Source organism: Colletotrichum navitas (assembly GCF_030913465.1).
Source record: "Colletotrichum navitas strain CBS 125086 chromosome Unknown LY79scaffold_41, whole genome shotgun sequence".
NCBI lineage: Eukaryota > Fungi > Ascomycota > Sordariomycetes > Glomerellales > Glomerellaceae > Colletotrichum > Colletotrichum navitas.
The window spans coordinates 27205-52932 of record NW_026850587.1 but is presented as its reverse complement, the minus strand read 5'-3'; the positions used below and the strand labels follow the sequence as shown (position 1 = coordinate 52932).

The following is a 25728-nucleotide window of genomic DNA, read 5'->3' as shown; positions in this document are numbered from 1 at the left end:
ATGACACCACCCGCGACGCCCAATGGCTCGCAGGAAGACCTGGGCGCGGACCAGATGCCGCCGCCCGTCTTCCACAACTTCCTGCGAGCCTTCTACCCCTTCCACCCGAGCTATGCCATGACCGATTCGAGCGTTACCCTGCCATTGAACGAGGGCGACGTCATCTTGGTGCATTCCATCCACACCAACGGCTGGGCTGATGGAACGCTACTGGTATCTGGTGCGAGGGGGTGGCTTCCGACCAACTACTGCGAGTCGTACGACCCGGAAGAAATGAGAAATCTGTTGAAAGCCTTGCTCAACTTTTGGGATTTGCTCCGCAGCACATCAGTCAACGACAAGGAAATCTTTGGTAACCAAGAGTTCATGAAGGGCATCATCGCAGGAGTGCGCTATCTTTTGGTAAGCTATTTATTCCCGGAAACCCTTTTGGTGCTCTGCTCCGCAAGCTTTCACCGTGCTTTCGTGTTGCTGACACAAAAACAAGGAACGCACCCACTGCCTGACCAGAGAATCTGCCATCATCACTCGCAATGACGGCTTGAGGCGGGCGAGGAAGCTGCTACTTTCTGAGCTGTCGGGCTTAGTAAAGACGGCAAAGCGGTTACAGGAAGCGCAGAAAGGCTTCGGCCAACCTCGGGAAGACATCAATGACATTATCGACGAGATGATACTCAAGGCCTTCAAGATCGTCACCAAGGGCGTGCGTTTCGTGGATATCCTCGAGGATGATCGGCGCCAACGTGCCCCTGCAGTCACCGTCATGGCAACAGTCATTGAGGAATCGTATATCCCGCCGACGCCACCTGCGGAGAACACCCGGTTCGACGAGACTCGCAATGCAGGAATCCAAGGACCAACAAACGGGACACACACCCGGAGTACACCATCGACCCCGGCCGACGGTACACAAGCATCCAGGGCATTGAGCAGCAAGCGGCTTTCGACGGCGTACTCGCCCAGTAGCCCTAATACGAACCGATTGTCTCAGAACGTCAAACGGCTGTCAGCCAACATTTCCCATCGCGTCTCACTGGCTGGTCCTTCTCCTCTGTCGAGGCCGCAGCATCTTGTCTCGGAACGCCTCAACAAGAGCCACGACACCTTCCTGTCCCACTTGGGCTCCTTCATTGGCCGTCTGCACCTGCAGTCCCAGTCGCGGCCGGAGTTGGCCTTTGCCATCAAGCTGTCGGCGACGTCCGGTGGGGAACTGCTGGCTGTCGTAGATGTCGTGAGCGGGCAGACCACTAGTTCGGAGATGCTGGAGCGGGCCAGGGACATGATGTTTGAGCGCATCCGCGAGTTGGTCACTGCGGCCGGCCAGATCATCCGCCACGCCGCATTCCAGGACGCCGACGTTCTCATGCCGCATGACAACAGCATGCTGCTGACGGCCGCTACAGGCTGCGTCAAAGCCGCTGGCGAGTGCGTGGCCAAGACCAAATGGGCGATTGAGCGTGTTGGTGATTTCGAGTGCGAGTTCGAGGTCGGTGAATTGGGCATTGACCTGAGCGTGCTCGACCTTGCCCCCGAGTCCCAATACCGCCGTTCGTCGATTGCTCCATCTGTCGCCGACACGGCGACGACCGATGCGACCAGCGTCGCCGAGTCGGCGAGGAATTCTGACTCGGGCCACTCCGTCGCGTCGTCAAACCCCCACCACCAACAAAGGCCGAGCATCGCCAACGACAAGCCGCTGCCTCAGCTCCCGCCGGTCGACGGCTCCGAGTCGCACCAAGTTCATCCGCGTCGACCCCCGTCTCAGACCTCGTCTGCTCCCAGCTCTCGGCCTTCATCGTTCGTCAGCGACAATGTTTCGAACATGCCGCCTTCTGGCTCTTCGACCCGGCTGGCGCTCCCACCTCTGCCCAAACTCGCCACCTCCCTGCCCCCGGGAGATGAATATGGCTCTGTTGAAAACACAAACCAGGATACCGACGACAATGTTTCTTCGCGTGTTGACAGCATGGCCGCGTCGAGCGCCGGCAGCAGCAGCACCTATCTCAGCCGGGACTCCGAGGCCAGCCTCGTATCCCAGACCTCTACCCGTGCAACCACTCCGGATCACACGCTGGCTCCAAAACTCAAGCCGTCCATTTCAGAGCTCAGCAACGCCGGAAGCACGGGCGCCAACGAAGAAGTAGACGACGTCGAGTTTAAGATGCTCGAAAAGACGTACGCTCACGAGCTCATGTTCAACAAGGAGGGCCAGGTCACCGGCGGCTCTCTCGCTGCCCTCGTTGAGCGCCTGACGACTCACGAGTCCACTCCCGACGCGACCTTTGTCTCGACGTTCTATCTTACCTTCCGCCTGTTCTGCAGCCCTCACAAGCTGGCCGAAACCCTCATTGATCGCTTCCACTACGTGGCCGAGGCCCCTCACATGGCAGGCCCCGTCAGGCTGCGTGTGTACAATGCCTTCAAGGGCTGGCTCGAGTCCCACTGGCGTGACGAGACCGACCGTGAGGCACTCTCCCTTATCGAGCCCTTTGCCCAGTTCGAGCTTACTGCCGTCCTGCCTTCTGCCGGCAAGCGGCTTCTCGAGCTGGCCCAACGGGTGTCCAAGGACACTGCGCTTGTGCCCCGCCTCGTGTCTTCCATGGGCAAGACAAATACCTCGATCGCACAGTACATCCCGGCCGACACTCCACACCCGCCACTGGCCATTACCAAGAGCCAGATCCAACAGCTCTTCACGTGGAAGAGCGGTGGCAGCAGCCCGACCATCCTCGACTTTGAGCCCCTCGAGATCGCACGCCAGCTCACCATCAAGCAGATGAACATCTTCTGCTCCATCATGCCGGAGGAGCTTCTCTCCTCGCAGTGGATGAAGAAGGGCGGAGTGGATGCCCCCAATGTCAAGGCCATGTCGGCCCTCTCTACCGATCTGTCCAACCTAGTCGCAGAAACTATCCTTCACTACTCCGAGGTCAAGAAGCGAGCGGCTGTCATCAAGCAATGGATCAAGATTGCTCACCAGTGCCTGGAGCTTCACAACTACGACGGCCTCATGGCCATTATCTGCAGCCTGAACAGCAGCACCATCAGCCGACTACGCAAGACGTGGGAAATCGTTTCTGTGAAGCGCCGCGAGATGCTTCGGACGCTCCAGGCCATTGTCGAGCCCGCCCAGAACAACAAGGTCCTGCGGACTCGCCTGCACGACCACGTCCCTCCTTGCTTGCCGTTCCTCGGCATGTTCCTCACGGATCTTACCTTTGTCGACATTGGCAACCCTGCGACGAAGCAGATCCCCACCCTTGGCGGCGACGGCTCTGAGGAGAACGGCGGTGGCATGACCGTCGTCAACTTTGATAAACATACCCGCACTGCAAAGATCATTGGTGAACTCCAACGGTTCCAGATCCCGTACAGACTTACCGAGCTCCCCGAGATGCAAGACTGGATGACGGCGCAGATTGTGCGCGTCCGCGAGGGCGACCCGGGCAACGTGCAAGTCACGTACTACCGCAAGAGCCTGCTTCTGGAACCGCGCGAGATGGTGGCGCGAACGCCTGCCGAACCCCAGAGCAGTGCGACGGGCGCCCCGCGCGGCGATATCTTTGGTTGGATGACCCGAGACCGCAATGCCGCGACGCCCGCGGCACTGTAACGTCTCGGAGTCATGCGCCCGTGTCGAAGACATTTTATTCGATCAACAAACATCATTTCCGCATTTTCGGCAACGAACTTTTACCTTTTGCTTTTTTTTCTTATTCTGCTTCACTTTTGATACCCCATTTTCTCACCTCGCTTCGAGGCTTTATGTCATAATGACATTCCTACCCGGCGTTCATCTGCTTCTGTGCCCTCATTCTTGCCTGGGCTTGAGGCCTCAACCGCCGGGACTGGAAACACCGGTGCTGGACCTGATCCGCCACATTGTTTGGATGCTGAGGAGTCCTCCTTGTGTTTGTCGGCGGCGAATAGGAAATGCGGCGCGCGATTCGCTTTACCCGCACTTATTGGAATATCTCAACGTTCGCTTCAAGGCCCTGTTAGAACGGCCTTGTGTTCACTTTTTTCGTTACCTACTTTTGACGGTTTTGGATCGCCTGAAATAAATGGGCGTAGGAGTTGTAAGTATAGCCAGTATGGGTCTTTCTTGGATGCCCCCAGGGACTGGCATCGCGGTATGCGGCGCGGCAGGCTCGTTCAAAAGCAAATTGGGAGGGCGGCGGCGGCGGTGACCGAAAGACCAAAGTCATACACTGTATATGTAGGCTAATTCTGTATAACGGCTTTCATGACGATGGAAACAGATACCATGAGTAAGAAAATCGAATGCTGATGATAATCACTACTCCGTCGTGCCACTGTTCAAGTAACTCTCTTTTACGTGCTTGTGATTTATGATGTTGAGGAAAATGTCTCGAAAGAGACCAAGTAGACGCGCCTTTTGGATCTTGTTCACTCGTTTGTACAATTGGCATTTTGAGTCCGGCCGGCACTGTACCCGGGGGATATCCATTTTGACTAGGGACCAATTGCCACCTCATCTCCCCGAGACACCTATGTATCTGTGGCACAGTCTTTTACGCCCGCTGCCTCTTTTCTTTTTTTGTCTTTTTCTTCTTCTCCCTTTCTTTTCCGACGAGGCCTTCTCCGCCACGGGCGGCGATGACGGCCTGGTACTCTCAAAGGACCTTTGAAGGCGAGGCCGATGTTGACGGCGGCGACGAAGACGACGGTGGGAACCGGAGGCCTCGCCGGCGCTCGCGGCCGCGTTGGAGGCGCAGGGGCAGAGGATACCTTTTTCGGCGCGCTCGATGGTGGTTTTGCAGTTGACGGAGGCCCTGGTACCCACGCCGGCCGACGAGGGAGTGGCGTAGTGGTGTCGGCTGGGAGTTTGGAGATGGGCCGCTCGGAGAAGAGCGGATGCCAAGGATGTCCGATGGCGTTATATGGTGGCACGACGTATGGCGGGAGGGAGTCTTCGGGGGAGGACGAGAGGGGGAAAGCCTGCCAGCATCCCCCATTCCCTGGGCCTCTCGTCTCTCTCAAACACTCCGACGCCGCGCCAGGGGAACGGGCTAGATTCAAAAAAAAAAAAAAAAGTACGAAATCTCGGAAAGGTATCACAGCTACGGCATGTTCGCACACGAGGTCGTCCCGGGTCTCGAAGAGCTCCAGCACGTGTCTAAAGGGGACAGTCGGAGGAGGGGATCGGCACCCGACGACGCGGAGGCGGAACCAAGACGGGCGTCATCGACGACGGGAAGAAGCTCCAACTCTCCAACGATGAGGGGGGTTTCCTAAGACGCCATAGCTGACGGTGGCACAAAACAGGCACTCGAGCAATGATCTATGGCAATTCCGAGCTGACTGGCGCATGGAAGTCCAATCCGTCCTTTGTCTTCAAAGCTAGGAGCAATTACAAGCATAAAGTAGGAAAGCTGGCTCAATGTCACGGGAAAAGGCAGCTTAGTTTGGACGGTCGAATGTAGATTGACGCTCCATGTGTTCGCCCAGTTAGTTTCATGTCCCATTCCCGCTCTTCTTGTCTGTGGTGAAGGTCGGTCGTCTCTGGCGTCGGGATCGACTTCGCCCAGCTATCTCACTGCCAGCGCGCTCTCTCTTGGTGTCTGGCTGAGATGCTGGTAAGTCGGCTCTATATCTTAGTGGCTTGGGCGCGGCGGCGTCTCTAGTCCCCGCATCCCGGTCCGAAACTTTACGGTCCCGGAGATGCTGGATGCCGTGCCGGCGCGAGACCGTCGGCTCGGCGGGGCGGCCACGGACGGACATGGGCGGACACAAACAAATAGACAAACGGTCCAAAGAAGAATGCAGGTGCGAGAGTAAGGCGCGGAGCTTCGAGTTGCGCGGTGCGACACCGGTCTGGTGTCGCAAGGGAGGACAAGGACTGTGATCAGCCGTTGGTGAGGAGCAGATGGTGGGAATTGGACGAGATCGGAACGTCACAGACCCAGGACCTTGGGTTGGGAAGAGGGCAAACCGGACGGTTGGGTAGGGTAGCAAGGTAGCAAAAGACTATCTCGACGTCGGACATGGGTGTCGCTGAGCGGAGGTGAGAGCAGAAGATGTCGGGCGGATCCCCCATGTCGCGTCGTGTCGAGTAGGTGGCCTGGGTATCGGCGATAGAGGGGGATGTAACCTTTGGGACGCCGGGCCAGAAGAGTGTGTGCGGCGGGAGTGTGGGGTAGGCGAAGGGAAAAGTGAGTGGTGATATCTTGGCTTGGGACGATTGGCGACCGATGGGCCGTGGTTATATAGATGGTATGGATGGAGTCGTCTCACGGGTCGTATATTTATCCATCTGCAGACTGGAAGCCGGACAGACCTACGGAGGCCTTTGAGTCTCGTTCTCGAGGCCGGGCGTGGACGGCGATGAAAACAGACAGACAGACAGAAAGGAATAAACAAAGACACAAGGTAGAGAGGCATGTCGGAGGAGGATATGGATGAGAAGGGATGCAGCCGGCCGTTATCTGTGTAACGAACCAACGAGGTGTGTGCACCGAGGATTCATTGTCTTGTCTGATGGTGTGTGTATACCGATTAAAGTAAATTACCTAGGTAGGTATAGTATGCTTCGATTGATGGAATGGAGGCTGGCTTTGCTAACCGATGAGATACGAACGGAGCACTGCCGGTGTCCGTCCACCTCATGGTTGGATGGATGGGGGAACGTTACATGTATACCCTGGGGCACGGACCATGGGGAGGGAGAGATATACACGGGAGGACGGAGGGGGGGAAGGTGCAGATGAGTGGCAGATGGCAGACGGCAGGTGCGTGTTTTGGTACTGGTACTTGAAGAATACGGCCGTTCCTTCTCTGTTTGTCAGACTGTGTATGTTTGCTTGGTTTGTTGCGGAGAGGAGGAAGGAGGTAGGAGGCAGGAAAAGACACGCGAGGGAAGGCACGCGATCGAGAGAAGGCACGACAAGACGCGGGAGACGACGAGTCCTGGACACAGTCAGTAGTAGCAGTACATGTACGTACCAAGTAGCATTCGTCGTACAGCACAGTACGTACATGATACTCCCTGCATGGTGTGTGTACCTACCCACCCATACCTGTTACTCGTCAACATACGCAGTAGTCCAAGACTTTCAAACAAAGAAACGAGACACACGGCATGTGTCCAACTCGTTCGTATCCAGCAAACCAGCCCAGCCTTGGATGCGACAGCGATGCGACGGCACAAGTGCGATGCGATGCTGTGCGGTGCGGTGTGGTGTGTGGATGGTGGTGGACTAGGGACCCTTTTCCTTTCCTAGGTAGGAACATACTACTACAGGTAGGTACTGGGCTGGGGTAATGTGGGGCTGGGCTTACGTTACTCCTTTACTAGTAGTATACTCCCTCGCTAGGTAACCTTACGTAAGGTACGTAGCATACCTAATTACGGTAGTGTACACTCTTTCTTCTCTTCGCCTTGCCCGAACATACATACGTACACATACATACAAACAAACACCTGCTGTTTGTCGAATCGAGTACTCGATGAAACACGGTGGGTGGCAGTCTTATTCCAGCAGTAGTCCCAGCGACTGTCTCCTATCTCGCATTCCTCGGTCGGACCACCTTATCGTGTGTCCACACTTGGTTCCCCATCCATATCTGTGGACTCGGTTCCTATCAATCCCACAATCCCACACCTCACCCCAGTTAGTCACCCAGTCACGACCCCGGCTCCCCACCACGACTCGCAGAAAGAATCCTTCCGGCAAACCGTCCATCTGCCATTGTTGTCACCAGTGTACGGCACGTAGGTAGGGGTGGTAGCGTGCGCGCGCGCGCTCTCAAAGCTGCGGGAGGCTTGCCGCTAAACATCCTTCTTCGCAGTAGTGCAGAGGTACGCTTCCACGTAGCTTACCTTGCCTACCTTAGTTCTTACTTACCTACCTACTGATACGGTGCCTAGATACGGATGGATACTACATCTCCCCTCTCTCTATCTCTCTCTCTTCCATCATGTGAAGGACACACACTGCTGAGAGACGGCATCCCCGTATCCAATCCTCGCCGGCGGATTGCCACACACATCTCTTCCCGTCCGACACCTCCAAAGTGCCTCCTACCATTCCTTCACCACCACCGCCACCAACAGACGCATCTCGTTCCAGCTATCAAACGTGTGTATCCGTCGCGTCGAGCCAGGCAACCCTTTCTGCTGCTACCCTGCAGGCCACTGCGCATGTTGCGTCCTTTGCCCGACCGGGGTAGCTCCCGACTCCCAGGCTGCCTTATCCAATCCTGGTCCGTCCCGTCTTAATCGGTCCTTGGCGCCGGCTTACTTCCCTTCCTTCGCACACTATCAAAGTCATCCCTCCCCCCCCTGGCATCTAGCAAATTCTTTATTTTGTTCTCCCCCCGTTCTGTGCTGTCCTCGGATAGGCACCTGAGTATTTGCAGAAACTCAATACGGATATACGCCGTTTGCTTGTCTACTGCAATCTACAACCTAGTAGTGTCTTCCAATCCCACCCCGTCCCTCGTCCCATCTCCTTGTCTCAAACCTCCAAGCAACAAAAAAGTACATTCGTTTGCTGCCATCTCCCTCTCTCTCTCTCTCTCTCTCTCACCCTCTCCCTGCACTCATCTTCCCCAATCACACTTCTCTCTACCGGTAATCCTCACCCCGGTCACTTCTTCCCACACGCCACGCTCCACCAACGATCATCGCTCAGTGCAACTGCAACCTGCAGCCCGATAAACCATTCCATAAAGAAGCTGCACGCCTCCCTCGGCCCTTTTTTCCCCTCGCGCGCCTTTACTAGCTGCTTTCTTCATCTCTAGTCCCCTTCACCTCGTGCCGTTGATACTTAATCGGCTGTCTTTGCCCCTCTCCCTCCCCTACGTCGTTGGGCACGATTAAGTTTCCAACCTCCGACACTTGAACAGAAAAGGGGAAAAGGGAAAGAAAAAAAATAATAGAGAGAGAACCAAGCGGCGGCCACACAATCCCCCCAGTCACCGAAAGCCAAGCCGCCCTGACGGTTCGACACAATCGTTGATTCTTCACGTCGCCGCGCCGTCGTCTGCTTTTTACCACCACCCGCCAACATGGCTTCCGGCGACGACAAACAAGCCCCCGAGCCTGCGGCTCAGAGCTACCCCGACCCCTCCCCGGAGCCCCCCGCCTCCTCCGCCGACGGCTCCGTCCCTCGCCCCGCCGGATGGATGTATCGTGGCTTCCGCGTCAGGGGTAAGGAGCTCTGGTATGCCTCGCCCCGTATCCAGCTCTATATGGTCTCCTTCGTCTGCTTCCTGTGCCCCGGCATGTTCAACGCCCTCGGCGGCCTCGGCGGTGGTGGCCAGGTCTCGACACAGGCCTCCAACGACGCCAACACCGCCCTCTACTCCACCTTCGCCATCGCCGCCTTCTTCGCCGGCACCTTTGCCAACCGTCTCGGTCTCCGTCTGACTCTCAGCCTCGGCGGCCTCGGCTACTGCATCTACGCCGCCTCCTTCCTGTCCTACACTCACACCGAGAACGAGGGCTTCGTCGTCTTCGCCGGCGCCTTCCTCGGCCTCTGCGCCGGTCTGCTGTGGACCGGCCAGGGCGCCATCATGATGTCCTACCCTACCGAGAACGAAAAGGGCCGCTACATCTCGTGGTTCTGGATGATCTTTAACCTCGGCGCCGTCATCGGCGCCCTCATCCCCCTCGGCCAGAACATCAACAAGACCGCGAGGGACACCGTCACCGACGGCACCTACGCCGCCTTCATCGTCCTCATGTTCCTCGGCGCCATCCTCGCCCTCTTCATGTGCGACGTCCCCAGGATCATCCGCGAGGACGGCTCCAAGGTCATCGTTATGAAGAACCCCTCGTGGCAGTCCGAGTTCAAGGGCCTGTGGGAAACCCTCGCCCAAGACCCCTGGATCGTCCTCCTCTTCCCCATGTTCTTCACCTCCAACGTCTTCACCACCTACCAGTTCAACGACTTCAACGCCCCTCACTTCAACACCCGCACTCGCTCCCTCAACAACCTCCTGTACTGGTCCTCCCAGATCATCGGCGCCCTCGTCATGGGCTACGCCCTCGACTTCGCCAAGGTCCGCCGCAGCGTGCGCGCAAAGGCCTCCTTCGTCGCCCTCTTCGTCCTGACCATGGTCGTCTGGGGCGGCGGCTACGCCTGGCAGAAGAAGCAGGCCTCGCGCAGCGAGATCGAGGGCGACGAGAACTGGCCCACCGTCGACTGGACCGACGGCGGCGAGCTGTACATCGGCCCCATGTTCCTCTACATGTTTTACGGCTTCTTCGACGCCGTCTGGCAGACGTGCGTCTACTGGTACATGGGCGCCCTCTCCAACTCTGCCCGCAAGGCCGCCAACCTGGCAGGTTTCTACAAGGGTAATTGCTGCGCCCGTCTCCTCCTCGGTTGCCGGGGGGCCCTTTTGAAAGATAAAAAGGTCGCTAACGATTCGCAGGTATCCAATCCGCCGGCGCTGCCGTCTTTTGGCGTCTCGACGGTCTCGGTACAGACTACAACACCATGTTCGCCGCTTCGTGGGGCTCCCTGGCCGGCGCGCTCGTCGTCGGCGCCCCCATCATCTTCCTCAGGATCAAGGACACCATTGCCGTCGAGGAAGATCTCAAGTTCTCGGACGAGACCATCGCCGACGTCGCTGTGCCGGGAACTGTCGACACCAAGCTTGACAAGGAGGTCGTGTGAGCATAGTACATCATAGTACGTACAGTATAGTACATACATGCAAGTCGGTGCGAAGTTAGTTGCAAATGATATCCCGAAGAGTTGATAATGGAAGGGGGTTCACGTTAATGATGGGACGATGTTATATACCACATTGTGCTATACGGGCACGGTCAAGTCGTATACGATAGTTGGATTAGGTACTTTTTTTTTTTTTTTTTGCCAAGTAATACCTGGCTTTATCAAGTCAGGTCGTTCTTCACACCGAAAACGCTCTGATGGCTCGTGTCTCGCCTGTCCGATCGGGTTCCGTCACAGCTTTTCAGACATACCCCCTATGTCTGTCCTCCACCTCGTCACCGCCGTACCCGCCGCCGCCGGGCGTGTTGATCTGCACGTACTCCCCCTCCTTTAGGTTGATGATGGCCTTGCCCCCTAAGTTGATCTTCTCCATCCCGCCCTCCTCGTTGGAGAGGAAGGCGTAGTTCTCGCCCTTCTGCCCGGGGCCGCCGCCCGCCATGCCCCACGGCCGGTACACCCTGCGGTCCGAGAGGATGCTGAACTTCAGCGGGATGCGCGCCTGGACCTCGCGCGTGATGCCGTCGCCGCCGCGCCACGTGCCAGCCCCGCCGCTGCCCCGGCGGATCTCGTACCGGCGGACGAGCACCGCCGTGCGCTTCTCGATGACCTCGGCGTCGGTTTGGCGGGTATTTGTCGAGTGGACCTGTTGTTTTACGTTGGTCAGGTTTCGGCACTTCCCTCATTTATTCATTGACGGACAGTTATAAGGGGGGAGGCAGACAAAGAACTTACATGGACGGAATGCGCCCCGTGGTACCCCTCGCCTGCGCCGGCGCCGCCGCCGATGCTCTCGCCGTAGTTCCAGCCCTTGACGACGGCGCCCGTGTGCGGGTCCCTGCCGCCCATGCCCCAGCCGAAGCTGTTGGCGCACCCCTGGCTGGCGCCGTAGCGGCCGAAGGCGCGGAGGATGACGTCGATGACGCGCTGGCTCGCCAGGGTGCTGCCGCAGATGGCGGCGCGCGGCCCCGGGTTCAGGACGGAACCGGGAGGAACGCGGATCTCGACGGGGCTCAGGCAGCCCTCGTTGAGGGGCATGTCGACGCCGACGAGGCAGCGGACGGTGTAGATGATGGCCGAGTGGCAGATGGCGACGGGGCAGTTGTAGTTGCCCCACGTCTGGGGGCCGGAACCGGAGAAGTCGTAGACGGCGGAGCCTGTGGCCGGGTCGGCGGTGACGCGGACGCGCATGGGGGTGCCGTCGTCGAGGTGGTCCGTGGCCTCGAGGCCGCGCGGGTGGTCGGCGGCGAGGCGGCGGAAGAAGGCGCGCACGGCGGCCTCGGCGTTGGCCTGGACGGCGGCCATGTTGCGGTGGACGACGGCGAGGCCGCCGGGGGTGTCGGCGCAGAGCTTGCGGAGCAGCACGATGCCGCGCTGGTTGGCCGACGTCTGGGCCTTGAGGTCCGAGATGTTGTCGGCGAGGCGGCGGGAGGTGCTGCACCCGGGGAAGGCGCCGGCGCGCTCGAAGGCGGCCACGACGGCGTCCTCGAGGAAGACGCCGGCCGAGACGATCTTGAGGGAGGGCACGTTGAGGCCCTCCTCCCAGAGCTCGCGGGACTCGGGCATCATCGAGGTGATGCCCTTGCCGCCGATGTCGGTGTGGTGGCCGCGGGAGGCGACGTAGAAGGCGATCTCCTGGCGCCTGGGGGCGGCGTCCTCGTCGTCGTCGTCGTCGTCGCCTGCGGCCGAGGAGGGGTCCGAGTCGACGAAGACGGGCGTCACGACGGTCAGGTCGGGGAGGTGAGTGCCGCCCCACTGCGGATGGTTCGTGAGGAGGACGTCGCCGGGCTGGAGCTTGCCTTCCCACAGGCGGTGCTGCGCCTGGATCGCGAACTGCATCGAGCCGAGGTGGATGGGGATGTGTGGGGCGTTGGCGACGAGCTTGCCTGAGGGGGAGAAGATGGCGCAGGAGAAGTCGAGGCGCTCCTTGATGGACGTCGAGATGGAGGTGCGCTGGAGGGTGGTGCCCATCTGCTCGGCGATGGCCATGAAGCGGTGGGCGAAGACGGAGAGCTGGATCGGGTCGACAGCCGGGTCGGGAGATGACGAGGGGAGACCGGGAGTCGGGGTGGTGGTAGTGAGGGCGGGTGAAGGTGACGGACGAGAGACCTTGTCGAGGAGGACGTGGGAGGAGAGGATGTAGGCCCGGAACGTGGGAGAAACGAAGATGGTCTGGGTCTGGTCGATGAGCAGCGCCGGCCCGGGTATGACGACGCCCTTGGGCACGCCGTCGAGCCGGTAGACGCCTGTGTCGTGCCACGCGCCGTCGATGTAGACGGCCTGCATCTCGCCCGGCGCCGGGGCCTGGACGTGGGCGCCGGCTGCCAGCTCCTTCAGCGCCGACGCCTCCCGGATCCGCGCGCCCGCGCTGCCCGTGCCGCGGACCTTGATAGACTCGACGACGACGTCCCTCTGCATCGAGAAGGCGAACTCGCGGAGGTGCGTGGCCTCGAACGCTGCCGCGTAGTCGCCGTCCGCGGGCCGCGCGATCGTGAGGTTCGTATCGGTGCCGAAGTACCGCAGCACGAGGCTCTCGTCGAACGCGACCGACGCCTCCTCCGCCCCTTGGGCGCGCAGCTCCGCGCCCACCCGCGCCTTCAGCGCCGCCAGCCGCGCGGCGACGTGGGCCATCGCCGCCGAAGCGTCTGCGCCCAGGCGACGCCCGTACGGCTCGAGCGCCTCGTGCTGCAGCTCGGCCTGGGCGATGCCGTACGCCGACAGCAGCGACGAGTACTTGTGGATGAGGACGCGGCGGATGCCGAGCTTGTCGGCGATGTCGCAGGCGTGCTGGCCGCCGGCGCCGCCGAAGGAGACGAGGTGGTGGTCCTCGGGCGCGAAGCCGCGGGCCTCGGTGGCGTTGCGGATGGGGCGCGCCATGGTCTCGTTGGCGACGTCGAGGAAGCCTAGGGCGACGTCGCGCGGCTCCAGGGGCGACGACGACGACGACGACGACGCGCCCCGCCCAGCCGTCTGGGCGTTGAAGTCGGCCGTCAGGGCGGCGAACTTCTCCGCGACGACGTCGGCGTCGAGGGGCGCGTCGGCGCTCGGGCCGAAGATGGACGGGAACGAGGACGGGACGAGGCGGCCGAGGAAGAGGTTTGCGTCCGTCACGGTCAGGGGCCCGCCTTTGCGGTAGCACGCCGGGCCCGGGTGGGCGCCGGCGCTCTCGGGGCCGACGGCGAGGAGGCCGTTGCGGGCGAAGAGGACGGAGCCGCCGCCGGCGGCGACGGTGGCGATGTTAAGCATAGGCACGGTGACGGTGCGGCCGGCGATAGAGGTCTCGGTGAGGTAGTCGTAGCGGCCGTCGTAGCGGGAGACGTCGGTGCTGGTGCCGCCCATGTCGAAGCCGATGACGGGGGTGCCGTCGTCCGGGTCGTAGCACGAGGCGGCGACGCCGACGACGCCGCCGGCGGGCCCGCTGAGGAGGGCCTCGTTGCCGCGGAAGCGGTCGGCGGCGGCAAGCCCGCCGTCGGAGCACATGAAGTCGAGGCGGCGGGGCGGCACGCGGAAGCCGGCGCGGAAGGCGTCGACGTAGCGCCGGACGACGGGGTAGAGGTAGGCCTCGGAGCAGGCCGAGGTGCTGCGGTGGAGGAACTTGATGGTCGGGGAGACGGCGGCCGAGGTGGTGACGAACTCGAAGCCGAGCGCCGGGTCGCGGGCGAGGGAGGCGACGAGGTCCTCGTGGGCCGGGTGGAGGTAGGAGTGCATGAAGCAGATGGCGAGCGAGGTGTAGCCCCGGTCGCGGAGCTCGCGGAGCTGGGCCCGGACGGCGTCCGGGTCCGGCCGGCGGAGGACGCGGACGAGCTCGCCGCTCGCCGTGCGCACGAGGCTTCCGGCGTCCCCGCCGGCTTCGGCGGCGGCGACGGCGGCCTCCTCGTTGAGGGGCGTCGGGTTGAGGTCGTAGTCGGCCGGGACGATGCGCTCGTCGACCTCGACGACGGCGTCGTGCAGGGCCCCGGGCTTACGGATGTCCAGGTCGAAGAGCTTGGGGCGGGACTGGTCGCCGATGACGCAGACGTCCTTGAAGCCCTTTGTCGTGAGGAAGGCGAAGCGCTCGCCCTTGTGCTCCAGGAGGGCGTTGGTGGCAACCGTGGTGCCGATGCGGCATGATGCTGGATTCCGGCGCTCGTCAGTGAGTTGGTTCAAGACTCGAAGGGGTCCCCCCCCCCTCCCCCACACCCCCTCCCTTTGCCCCGATCTCAAAGACACGTACCGATGCGCGAGCCGTCGAGCTTCTCGCCCACGGGGACGGGCTTCCCCTCGACGGCCTCGAGGACGCGGCGGATACCCTCGGTCGGGGCGTCGGGGTAGTTGGCCGGGTCCTCGGACAGGAGCTTGAAGATGAGGGGCTCGCGGCCGTCGATGTGGGCGATGACGTCGCAGAAGGTGCCGCCGCGGTCGATCGAGACCCTGATGTCGGCAGCCATGGCGGCGTTTGTGCGTGCGGGCCGTTCGTCTTAGAGCGGTGGCGGGAGGTTGCGCGAGTTGATGGCCGTTTCAGCGCATGAGTCAACAACGATTTGGTTCTTCTCGGGGGTGAACACACTGGCTGCTGCGATTGAGAACGGGTGGAAGGGAAGAGAGACACGGTTTCTGTTCTCTGTACTATGAGCGAGAATCCCGTCCCGCACCGGCAACGAAGAGATCATGCGCATTAATAACACAATCTCATTGCCATCTAAACAACACCAAGCAGTCCCCCACCTACGGTAGCCGTTGCTGAGGAGTCCTGGGGCTTGTCGATCGCCCCCCCCCCCCCCCCCCCCCCCCCCCGCCAGCGTTCCAGAATCCCGTCCATCGGGTTCTTCAGACGGCGCGTAATTGCGTGCAACCGGGCTGTTTCCGCTGTAGTGGACTGCTGTCGGGGCCTTTCCGACGAGGACATCCTGGGTGGGCTTATCGTCGCCGTCGCCGCCGCCCCAATGCCAGGAAGCGGCGTTTGCCCGAAGGACGTCCAGACTGTGGCGCCATTCATCTTGCCGACGAAATTCAACCCACCCTTTGTCAAAGCATGCGTGCTCCGGAACCTTATTTGCCGCGTCAACGTGTCCCATGCTGGCCTCGCGAGCCGGACCGGGATGGCTGTGACGCCCGGTCGCCGGCCGGAGCTTGGCGACACTGCTTGCGGTAAACCGTGGGGGGTTCTTATTGGATGCGGCAAACGCGCAATGGTTAGTCACAGTCGTTGCTGTTTGGTTTGGCCGATGTTTGTCGACATCCAGAGGTCGGGGAAAGCTACCTCCAAGTAGACTCAGCACGAGACGACTTACAGTAGCAACCGCTTCGGCCGTTAAGATCCTCCGTCGGGGCCAGGGATATCGCCCATGCTGTTGTCGGACGAAATTTGCGTGCTCAGTGTTGATCTAAGTCAACATTTGGGCGGCGGGCTTGGTTATTGTATGCAATGCAGGATCATGCAATTCATGAATCATGGCTTCGGTTCACTGCGGAAGATGTTGGATATTCAGCTGACTATGTTGTCACACCCACACTACCAGGGCCACTGATCATTGTGCGGTTACCTGCACAGAAAGCATTTCAGAAGACAGCGTGTATATTGAGATAGGGATCAATCGGTTCGTGTGTTGATAGACATAACCTCATCTTGATGCTGGATGTTGTGAACGGCTTTAGACCCCGCTGGCCAGGCACATCTTCTTCCCGCTGAAGAACCTGACAACCCCTGTCGACATGCCTCAGAACCCCGCATTTCCTCAAAGCTGTTGTTTCGTTCAAACTGCTGGTGAAATGTTGAGAGACTCGTCTTTCTTTTGATTTTCTTTCTCCTTGTTCTTCTCCTCCCTCCTCTGATTATTCAACTCAATCATTATATTACGCCTATATCACAGTCAGAAACATGACTTCAGATCAGCCACTATCGCTGCGCAACAGAGTCGCCATCGTGACGGGCGGTTCGCGTGGTATTGGGGCTGCTATCGCCATTGAGCTTGCCAAGAGAGGCGCAAATGTCCGTAAAAGACAAAGTTCAACCGCATCGTTTCTCTCAAGACAATGATGTCTAACAAGAAAACACAGGTCGTCATCACGTATGTCTCGGATACAAGTCAAGGTTTAGCAGCGGAGGTAGTCGAGCGTATCAACGCTCTAGAGAACGCGACGCGCGCCATCGCCGTCCAGGCGGACGTCTCCTCCACAGAGGCCCCCCAGCAAGTCGTCGACGCCGCGGTTGCAGCCTTTGGAGAGCACATCGACATCCTCGTCAACAACGCTGGGGTGACCTCCAAGCTCGCCGTGTCGCAGGTCACACCCGCGGACTTCCAGGAAAGCATGAACGTCAACCTTCGCGGGCCTTTCTTCATGGCACAAGCCGTGATTCCGCATCTTCGCCGCCCGGGGCGCATCATCAACATCACCTCCGTCGCAGCGCGCGGCGGCTACGCTTCTGCGAGCCTATACCTCTCCTCGAAAGCCGGCCTGGAGGGCCTAACACGCGCCTTGGCTGCGGAGCTGGGCCCGGCGGGTCACACCGTTAACACCGTCGAGCCCGGTGTCACCGAGACGGATATGGCTCGGGACTCTGGGGCGTCTGACGCTCACGGCCAGTACGTCAAGATGATTGTTTCCATGACGCCGTTTGAGAACAGGATGGGAAAGCCAGAAGACGTTGCTTCGGTCGTTGCCATGCTCGCCGAGCCTCAGGCCAATTGGGTGACGGGGCAGACCATATCAGCTTCTGGAGGCTTCTCTATGCTTTGAGCTAATGCCCATCATACCTTTATATCCATCACCTCTTTATTGCCGCATGCCGCCATAGTAGACTGTCCGGCAGTGAACGTCCAGACCGTTGGCGGGCAAAGGCTATGACATGAACTTGTTGGACTTTGCGAGAGATATTGATTTGTACTCGGACTGTGATACTGTGCTATATGACGCCGACCCCCTAACCGGGGGTCATGAGGTTTTGAATGCGACGTAGAACCTCGTCTTCGTTCGGGTAATCAGGCCCCCTGATGGACTCGAACGCGGGCAGAAGCACAGACTCGTCAATCTCCTTGTACTTCCCAAGCTGGACATGGATCACATGCCCGTTGCGCGAGTTGTCAGCCATTAGCAAGGCTGCGCCTCGTGCTACAGCCTCCGCGGACTGGATTTCAACACCAACCTTCTCCATCAAGCCTTTCAGGTCCGGGAGTACGTTGCTGTCCGCCCAAGTTGGAGCCAGGATATTCACTCGAATCGGTATCTTGGCCGATTCAAGAAGCGGTACGAGACCACGACCGTACCCAAGCACAGCATGCTTTGCGGTAGCTGCACCATTGGGTCAGCTGAGGGGTCTCTAGATGGAGGGACGCATGACTCACCGTAATCCACAGCACGGAGCCGCTGTAAACCTGTCGTCGAACTATTGATGACGATACTGCCGCCCTCCGCTTGCTGCCGCATGTGATATATAGCGAGCGTGGCGGTGTGCATGACGCCCTTCAAGCTAACGTCCAAGAGAGCATGGGTAGGCTCGATCAGATCTCCGTTGGCGTCAACTTCCGTCGAAAGGTAGTTGGCGCTGGGGCCCACGCCAGCGTTGGCAAAGACGTGGTCGATACGGCCGTGGGCCTTCTTTGCCTCGTTGAATAGCGCAACCTGATCGGCCCAAACGGTCACGTCGGTCTTGACGAACGAGTAAGACCTTTCCGGTCGCTGGGCTGGCGGGTTGATGTCGGCATTGACGACAGAGGCACCATGCGAGAGAAGCGTGGCCACCGTAGCGAGGCCGATTCCCGATGATCCCCCAGTAACAATGACCACTTTGCCCTTGAGGCTGGAAAGATCTTTGTCTTCGATCACGAATTCGGTCATGGTCAAGGGTGGTTTGGCGTAAATGAAATATCAAAGCGACGGAGTTGTCATGGCGGCGATGCCAAGCTGGATATTTAACTCCCTTTCAAAGCCCTACTCTTGAGGAGGGGTAGCTCGGCTTCTAGATCGGCTTCTAGATCGGCAGGTCTCCATTTCGATATCAATTGACGTGTCGGCTGACAAATGGCGGACCAGATGACTGGTGGTCTTTTGTGCGGAGTAATAGCTGGGTCCAGATTGAAGCTAATGGGCTTTGGACCGCAACTCTTCTCGCCAAAGCCATGCCATCCATCTGCCTTAGCCCACAAAAGGAGTGCATGGGAACCACAGCTGATTGCTCGACAAGCCCCTTGCTGCTTGAGGGGCTTTCTGATGTCAGATTGCACCAGCAGGGGTATGTGTAAGATGGGTAAATAGGCAGTGTTTTATCAAAACTGTTGGTATGAATACGCCTTAACCCTACCAAATACCCGCTCAAGACCTTGCTCCCGCCAGACGAAATTGCCACAGTGCAAAGTGCATTTCGATAATGATTTCCCTCCAAGAATGGATAAGGCAAATTACCTATGGTAACAATGTGACATCGACACGATGCCCAATTGGAACTATCGAAAAGTAATTCTCCATTTCCATCATCGCGTCCGTCATGCTGCTTGAGAGCTTGAGGCCGGGACATTGGCGGAGCAGCGCTGCGGCTGCCATCCGCAGCTCCATACGGGCGAGATCGAGACCAATGCAGACCCGTGTACCAGCGCCGAATGGGCATAAGCTACTCCTCTGCTGAGGTGTGATCGTAGCTGGGTCCAACCACCGCTTTTCGTCAAACCTGGCCCATAGTTAGCTAACTGATACAAATGCATACGGACAAGAAACCCTCACTCCAATGGGCTCGGCCACACGTTCGGATCTCGATGGAGGGTATAAGCCTGTGTTTCGATCTCTAGCCCGCCGGGAATATGGTATCCACCAAACGTGGCGCCCTTGGGTGGCACGACACGTGGAAGGTTGCCCGGGACACTTCCATAAAGACGCAGAGTTTCTTCAATAACAGCATTGAGAAGCTTGCACTTCTCCAAGGAAGCGTCGTCGAAAACACTATCCTCATCAACCGCGGCAACCTCGGCTTCCAGCCGAGCCTGGAGTTCGGGCCTTTTGAGAATGGCCCACACGAGGTACGCTAGAGTAGAACCTGTAGTGTCCGCGCCAGCGAGGATGAAATTTCCCGCTTCTATTTTGATGTCTTCGTCGGTCAGGTTTCCCTTCTCGTCTGCTTCGCACTCTGCCAGGGCGGCGGCGAAGATGTTGCTTTTGTTGTTTCGGTGTTTGCGTAGGTTCTCAACAGCACGACTGCCGTAGGACCGAACAGATGTTGCGGCCTTGAGTATCCATTGCACTGAGCCGATCGGTATATACCGAGACACTGCGTAAAGCAACGGAAACTCATAGTTGATGAAGGTACTGAGACCTGTCACGTGAAGCGTTTCGACAAATTCGTTTTTCTAATAACCAGACACATTGTGAGTCCGAATCGAGAAACGTTGAAACGAAAAGAGTCTACCGTACCTTTCCAGTTTCTAGGAGCTCAAAAGACTCCCCGAAAGACAATTGGCCAATCACGTCTGAAGCCATAAGTAACCACCAGTGGAGAATGTCGGAAGATCCATGAGCGGCTTCTGCTTTTATCCTGTCTACAGCCCTCCTAACCTTCTCTCGGACGACTGGTTCGCAATTCTGGCGGACACTGGCTTTGGCAAAGGCTCGAGCAAACAGTTTGCGTCGAGCAGCATGTCTCTTCGGGTCCGTCATGGAGAAGAGACCGATACCGATGCCCGAAGGGCCGGTGAAATCCTCGTAGAACGGCGACTTGTAGAATCCGGAGCCTATGCGATGAATGGCGACAAAGGCATCAGGATCAGCCACCGCCACTTGGTAGGGCGAGATTCGCACGACGGGCCCGTAACGTTGGTGCAACGAGTGAATGTAATGAATTCGCCGAGCCCGAATGGTGTTGAACTTCAAGACATAATGCGTGATCAGTGTGTACCACGGCCCAGGAATGTGTTTCAAGGGGCACAGAAAATATGACTGATTCACAATTAGCTTTGAGACGTATCTTGACTCAATGCTTTTGGAATTACTCGGATGAGACCCAGTATACACAAGGCGAATACCGCCGAGAGCACCACCTTCGGCTCTGTGAATATCATAGTTTACCGATGCAGAAAAGCGCAGTGTGCTGAGAGGAAGTTGTCATGACACTATCGTCATAGAACCAGCAGTGAAGATGTCATGGAAAAAGAAGTTCTCTGGTGCGGGGTTATTTGTTATGTTCATTAAAAGCCTTCCCCTTTGACGAACGTGGCAACGTAGCGTGATGGCCAAGCGACTGACGTGAGACGGCTCCCAGCTTGCATGAACGTACATGGAAGCGAACCACTGAAATGCTATCATTAACCTTGGTTCCGAGGCTTCCTCAAGATTCATCTGCATGCGGTAATCTACGTCATAACATCGGTTCAATTGCCCGAGCCTCTATTGTCGTTCTCATCTCCAGGCTGTGATATTCATACCCATTGAATCAGCTGACTAGTATGTCTCATGTGCATGTTGTGGCGGCATGGTGCTACAGGCGGTCGTTTGGAGTCATGCACCTCACCATCACTAAAGTGCTTCCGTAGCTTCAGACGTCAATGAAGTGAATGTCATTGAGGGAGAGTTGATTTAGACCTAAAAATCACTTGCCAGCACCGAAACCATTGCCCTCAGAATTGAGACGTAGGGCAGCACATAGCCGACGGAAATTGGTTCGCTTTGCGTTTCTCACCCTTTTTCATAGAGTTAGTCTTGCCACTTTGACTCGGAGTGTCTTTGTGTGCCTTAAAGAGTCAATGCTTTTGCTGAATAGTTATTCGGGACTTTGCACTGTACGGAGAGGTTGTTTAATGAAAAGATAATGATGCTGAGGGCAAGGATAACGACCGGAGCCACAAAACATGTCAAAACAGGCAACGGCCCGAGGTGGGTCCAAGTTTAGTGGATAAATACGAGGAGGAGGATGCCTGACCGGTGGTCATCCAATGTGGGATAGTAAAGAGGGCCATCAAACAGGGCAGGCTCAATGAATACTGAAACAGACCCAGAGACCATGAGTGGTAACTTTCGGTCTGCTTTTGTGCTAAGATAGATCTCATTGTTTTGATATATTACCTAGTGATACTACTCAACTCCTAGAAGGTTGTATGCTGAGCGGATGGAAGGTCGATTGACGAACCGGCCCTGCTGACCTAGCCAATGTCTGAGACTCATTAATTTCCTTGTTGTTCACAGTACCACATTTCACTTGACCCCATGTCCGTTACATGAGTATGGTCCACGCACGCACTGGGTTTCGTATGTTGGACCCGATCACAGCTTGCTGCAATGTGCGTATTTCGGAACGGGAAACATATGCCCGAAAGAGAGAGCTCTTTGAGTTGACTGGCGCCCAATTGGTCCTGTAAGGATGATCAATTTCGGAATAGTCCTCACCAGCTCTGCAAGCCGCGGCATATCATGTTCAACAGCTTCAACCCTGGTAAGAGGACCAGTAAACTCGGCATCAAGGCTACACTGTGGTAGCTGGGTATCCCAAAGCAACCCCTGCTATTTTCTATGAGCGCGGCAACGGAGTGATTGTTTCTCAGGCATCAGTCTCTTGTGGGGTCATGTCTTATGGGAAATAACAACTTCAGAGACACGCCAAATCCCTTTGGATGGTGCGGACCGTTGGCCGTCAATGGCCAATCATTTTGTTCGGCAGCAAGGATTACAACGTCCAAGCGTGTGCTATCACAGAACGATCTGCGCAAAGACAACCTGAACTGGCCCTTTTGATAGGAACAAGCTTGCCGACCCACGCATATGCAACGGCATTCTGGACGAAGCCACCAATCAGCATGAAACGAGGAGTCGCTAGAAATTCCATTTTTGGACAAGTCAAGGCTCACCTCCTCGAATGTGAATCACACTTGGCAAGGGGAAAGCTGTGATTGCCCTCGTGTATTTAAGCAGTTAATCGAGTAAACATCTGGAGGATAAAAGGCGAGGATACTATCTTACTCGGGGAGTTTGTTGGAAGGGAAGACAGAGCATCAACAATCAACCATCCAGTCGTTTCAGTTCGTCGCTTCTGCTCTTCTGCTCTTCTTTTCCACTTACACCTGCCTACCAGTGCGGAGCACTCTTTCATACCTCCAAGACCAAGACCTATCTCATTTACTTCTCGAGCGACATACACTTCTTCATCGCTGATTTCAAGTACATCAGTAACCTCAAAATGAAGACAGCAGCTCTTAGCACCGCCCTCTTTGCCGCCCTTGCGGCTGCCAACCCTATTGACGCCCGGCAGGCATCGGGATGCAAAGCAGTCACTATACTGTTTGCCCGCGGTACAACAGAAACGGGTACCCTCGGCACCGTCGTCGGTCCCGGACTCCAGAAGGCCCTCCAGTCGGCCCTCGGCGCCGACTCTGTTACCGTCGAAGGCGTCGCTTACCCTGCCGATACGCTCGGCATCTCGGCTGAGGCAACAGGGTCTGGACCTGGTAGCACCGCCATGGCCAGTCAGGCTAGCGAATGGTTCAGCAAGTGCCCAGAGACAAAGTTGATTCTTACCGGCTACAGCCAGGGCGCCATGGCCGTTCACAATGCTGCCAGGATGCTCAACGGCAAGGGCGTCCTTGCCGCTGTCACTTTTGGAGATCCATTCAAGGGTCAAGCTGTATCTGGCATTTCAGCAGGCAATTTCAAGAGCTTTTGTGGTGTTGGTGATAGTGTTTGCTCTGCTGGTGGATGTGCTAGCGCCGGGGGCTGCGGAAGCAAGAGCGGGTATGGCCATCTTGGATATTTCTCCGACAACGACGCGGCCGCTGCTTTCATCAAGTCCGTAGTGGCTTAGATATATATAGCACTTGCTGCGTTGATTGGGAGGATTATACTTAGATGCCTGACTACACGACTAAATCTACGGGATTTCTTTCATCTCAATATAGTTTTAGCCTTCTTGTATAATCTACTAAATCGACCGCTGACGCTGATTATCTTCTATATTTGGGCCAGTTGATTCATTGTTTTAGGCACCTTATTACAAGTTTGTCATTATATGGTTATTTTCCGACTAATTAATACTGCGTCTCAACAGTTCGCACTCTTTTCTCGTTCGAACAAAAGCTACTGGTGGAAACCTAGCGTGGTCTATCATGCCTCATCGCTATCAATCTCGCAAGTGCTGACCTTGACCTTCGACTCACGCCACTTCTGAAGGAATGGTAGCCCGACACCTGTCCAAACAGTCAATGCAACGACAAAAGCAAGGGCACTGCCCCATCCATGGGTCTTGGCGAAAGTTGGCGCCTGCCCACTCGGCATCTGCAACTGCTGGAAGGGAATTACGACAGCCTGACCGACAGATACCATGAAGCCAAGGACAAAGGCACGCTTCTGCTGGTCCCCTCCACACGCCTCGTTCGCCCAGCCGGCTAGCAAAGGTGTGTAGCAGCCGTAGCAACCAGCAAGGATAAAGACAGCCATACGCAACGTATGCGGCACGCTCCATGCAGCCAAGACGGCGTAGACGAATGTCAGCAAACAGCCAACGGCAAAACAGACGGGTCCGCGACGGCCAATCTTGTCGGAGACGTAGCCTGTCGAGATCATGAACACGAAGTTGATAGCACCGACGCAGGTCGGGATGTTGTTGATCTGGGGTACCGTATACAACCTTGTTGACTTGAGGTATAATGTAAAGTATTGTATGATGTACGAGCCGCACGTCAAAGTCCAGAAGGAGTAGGCGGCCGTGAAAGCATAGACTTGCCAGGAGCCGAAGACGCGGGCTACAACGGACCAGTTCATCTTCCCGACGGGCTTGCGGCCTTCTTCTTCAATACGCTCCCGCGCGCGCTGCCTCTCCCAGTCACTGAGGTAAAAGGCAGTTGTGGTGTGAGGAGTATCGGGAAAGCAAACCTGGAGACGGCGTTAGTACTGTCCCCAACTGAATTGCAAACCGACTTACAACTCCATAAATCACAACGGGAACGGCCAGGATGAAATCGAAGATGAACAGCCACCTCCAGGCCGACAAGCCACCTTTGCCACCCATGCCGGTGTAAAGTGCAGATTGGAGATAGCCGGAGAACATCTGTCCCAAGACGCCACTCATGACGAATAGGCCGGAACGACGAGACAGCTCGCTCTTGCGGTACCAGGAGCCGAGAACGTACATGACGCCTGGCCAGGCGGCTGATTCGAACAGGCCAATGAAAAAGCGTAGGACGTAGAGCTGGGGCGCATTCTGGCACTTGTAGAGAAACAATACAAAAAGCGACCAAACAAAAAGGCAGCCGGTCAGCCAGTAGCGCGGGCGGACAACCGTGATAATCAGGTTGGCGAAAGAGCCGCCGATGATGGTGCCGATGTTGAAGTACGTGTTCATCCAAGAGAGCTCGTTGCCAGGACCGAAGTTGAGCTCTTCCGACATGCCCGAAACGTAAGCATTGGAGATGTTGTTCTGATCGAGCTGATAGAGGTGAGCATCAACAACCAAGCCACACATGGCGATCCGGGTTACATACCTGTTTGATGAAATACATCAGGCAGCCGTAAGAAAGCAAAAACCAGTCCAGTTTCAAGATCAACTTCTTCTCTTCCGGTGATGTACCGGGTTCGTGCCAGCGGAACCATCCGGCCTCTTGAAGCTGCTGTGGGGGCTCCGGTTTGCTGTCGGCGGCAGCGGCGATGCCGGACGTTGTCGAAATACCGTCCTTGTCTTGGACCCGATCGATCGGGTCAACCGGCTTGGCGGCGTTGGAGGCGTTGGGGTCTAGGTGCGCCATCACAACTTGCTTCATCTACCGTCGCTGTATCGCGGCTTCAGAAATTCTCGTACGAGAACTTGGGGGACAGAAAGCTCTGTGGGTACTCAGTGGAGTTGGCTGGCAGAGGTTCCCCTACCTATTGGAGGTGAAGATTGGGTGAGCAGCAGATCTTTATCTCAAGATGCCTCCCCTGTAGGAAGGACAGCATTGAGCCGACGACGGCACCGTAATCGATTACAGAATTTTCTGGGTGACATCGGCTGTCGTCTTAGTGTAATTTGATAAAGCGCCTTCACTATGGCGCCATACAAAACCCCCCCGGTTCACTATCGGGGAGGGGCCTATGTCTTTAC

General features: G+C 57.4%; 10 protein-coding genes across 10 annotated transcripts; 5 read left to right on the top strand and 5 right to left on the bottom strand.

Moving 5' to 3' along the window:
* On the top strand, positions 1 to 3613 carry LY79DRAFT_518164 (RasGEF domain-containing protein; the record flags this gene model as incomplete). The annotated part of the gene is made up of 2 exons (XM_060555007.1): positions 1 to 402; positions 488 to 3613. The coding sequence occupies 2 exons, from the start codon at positions 1 to 3 to the stop codon at positions 3611 to 3613; spliced, it is 3528 nt and encodes a 1175-aa protein (XP_060412748.1).
* A 954-nt stretch (positions 3614 to 4567) lies between these two features.
* Positions 4568 to 5362, top strand: LY79DRAFT_259718 (uncharacterized protein). Its single transcript, XM_060551926.1, has one exon. The coding sequence runs from the start codon at positions 4664 to 4666 to the stop codon at positions 5243 to 5245; it is 582 nt and encodes a 193-aa protein (XP_060412747.1). The 5' UTR covers positions 4568 to 4663; the 3' UTR covers positions 5246 to 5362.
* Positions 5363 to 5868: 506 nt separating this feature from the next.
* LY79DRAFT_259720 (uncharacterized protein) lies at positions 5869 to 6626 on the bottom strand. Its single transcript, XM_060551927.1, has one exon. It carries the CDS (start codon positions 6403 to 6405, stop codon positions 5992 to 5994), a length of 414 nt encoding a protein of 137 aa, XP_060412746.1. The 5' UTR covers positions 6406 to 6626; the 3' UTR covers positions 5869 to 5991.
* A 2407-nt stretch (positions 6627 to 9033) lies between these two features.
* Positions 9034 to 10649, top strand: LY79DRAFT_591237 (major facilitator superfamily transporter; the record flags this gene model as incomplete). The annotated part of the gene is made up of 2 exons (XM_060561252.1): positions 9034 to 10327; positions 10405 to 10649. 2 exons carry the CDS (start codon positions 9034 to 9036, stop codon positions 10647 to 10649), a joined length of 1539 nt encoding a protein of 512 aa, XP_060412745.1.
* A 148-nt stretch (positions 10650 to 10797) lies between these two features.
* Positions 10798 to 15422, bottom strand: LY79DRAFT_689625 (Hydantoinase B/oxoprolinase-domain-containing protein). Its single transcript, XM_060564719.1, has 3 exons — positions 14920 to 15422; positions 11442 to 14818; positions 10798 to 11352 (listed from the first exon to the last, which is right to left on the bottom strand). The coding sequence occupies exons 1-3, from the start codon at positions 15131 to 15133 to the stop codon at positions 10951 to 10953; spliced, it is 3993 nt and encodes a 1330-aa protein (XP_060412744.1). The 5' UTR covers positions 15134 to 15422; the 3' UTR covers positions 10798 to 10950.
* Positions 15423 to 16563: 1141 nt separating this feature from the next.
* LY79DRAFT_518196 (short chain dehydrogenase) lies at positions 16564 to 17423 on the top strand (the record flags this gene model as incomplete). Its single annotated transcript, XM_060555010.1, has 2 exons — positions 16564 to 16674; positions 16743 to 17423. The coding sequence occupies 2 exons, from the start codon at positions 16564 to 16566 to the stop codon at positions 17421 to 17423; spliced, it is 792 nt and encodes a 263-aa protein (XP_060412743.1).
* Positions 17424 to 17607: 184 nt separating this feature from the next.
* LY79DRAFT_518129 (short chain dehydrogenase) lies at positions 17608 to 18521 on the bottom strand (the record flags this gene model as incomplete). The annotated part of the gene is made up of 2 exons (XM_060555005.1): positions 17608 to 17975; positions 18029 to 18521. 2 exons carry the CDS (start codon positions 18519 to 18521, stop codon positions 17608 to 17610), a joined length of 861 nt encoding a protein of 286 aa, XP_060412742.1.
* Positions 18522 to 18824: 303 nt separating this feature from the next.
* On the bottom strand, positions 18825 to 20841 carry LY79DRAFT_557701 (cytochrome P450). Its single transcript, XM_060558116.1, has 4 exons — positions 20660 to 20841; positions 20085 to 20606; positions 19401 to 20020; positions 18825 to 19347 (listed from the first exon to the last, which is right to left on the bottom strand). The coding sequence occupies exons 1-4, from the start codon at positions 20726 to 20728 to the stop codon at positions 19086 to 19088; spliced, it is 1473 nt and encodes a 490-aa protein (XP_060412741.1). The 5' UTR covers positions 20729 to 20841; the 3' UTR covers positions 18825 to 19085.
* Positions 20842 to 22587: 1746 nt separating this feature from the next.
* LY79DRAFT_557699 (cutinase) lies at positions 22588 to 23617 on the top strand. Its single transcript, XM_060558115.1, has one exon. It carries the CDS (start codon positions 22837 to 22839, stop codon positions 23455 to 23457), a length of 621 nt encoding a protein of 206 aa, XP_060412740.1. The 5' UTR covers positions 22588 to 22836; the 3' UTR covers positions 23458 to 23617.
* A 139-nt stretch (positions 23618 to 23756) lies between these two features.
* LY79DRAFT_591231 (major facilitator superfamily transporter) lies at positions 23757 to 25393 on the bottom strand (the record flags this gene model as incomplete). Its single annotated transcript, XM_060561251.1, has 3 exons — positions 23757 to 24524; positions 24574 to 25077; positions 25133 to 25393. The coding sequence occupies 3 exons, from the start codon at positions 25391 to 25393 to the stop codon at positions 23757 to 23759; spliced, it is 1533 nt and encodes a 510-aa protein (XP_060412739.1).
* Between the last annotated feature and the right edge of the window lie 335 nt (positions 25394 to 25728).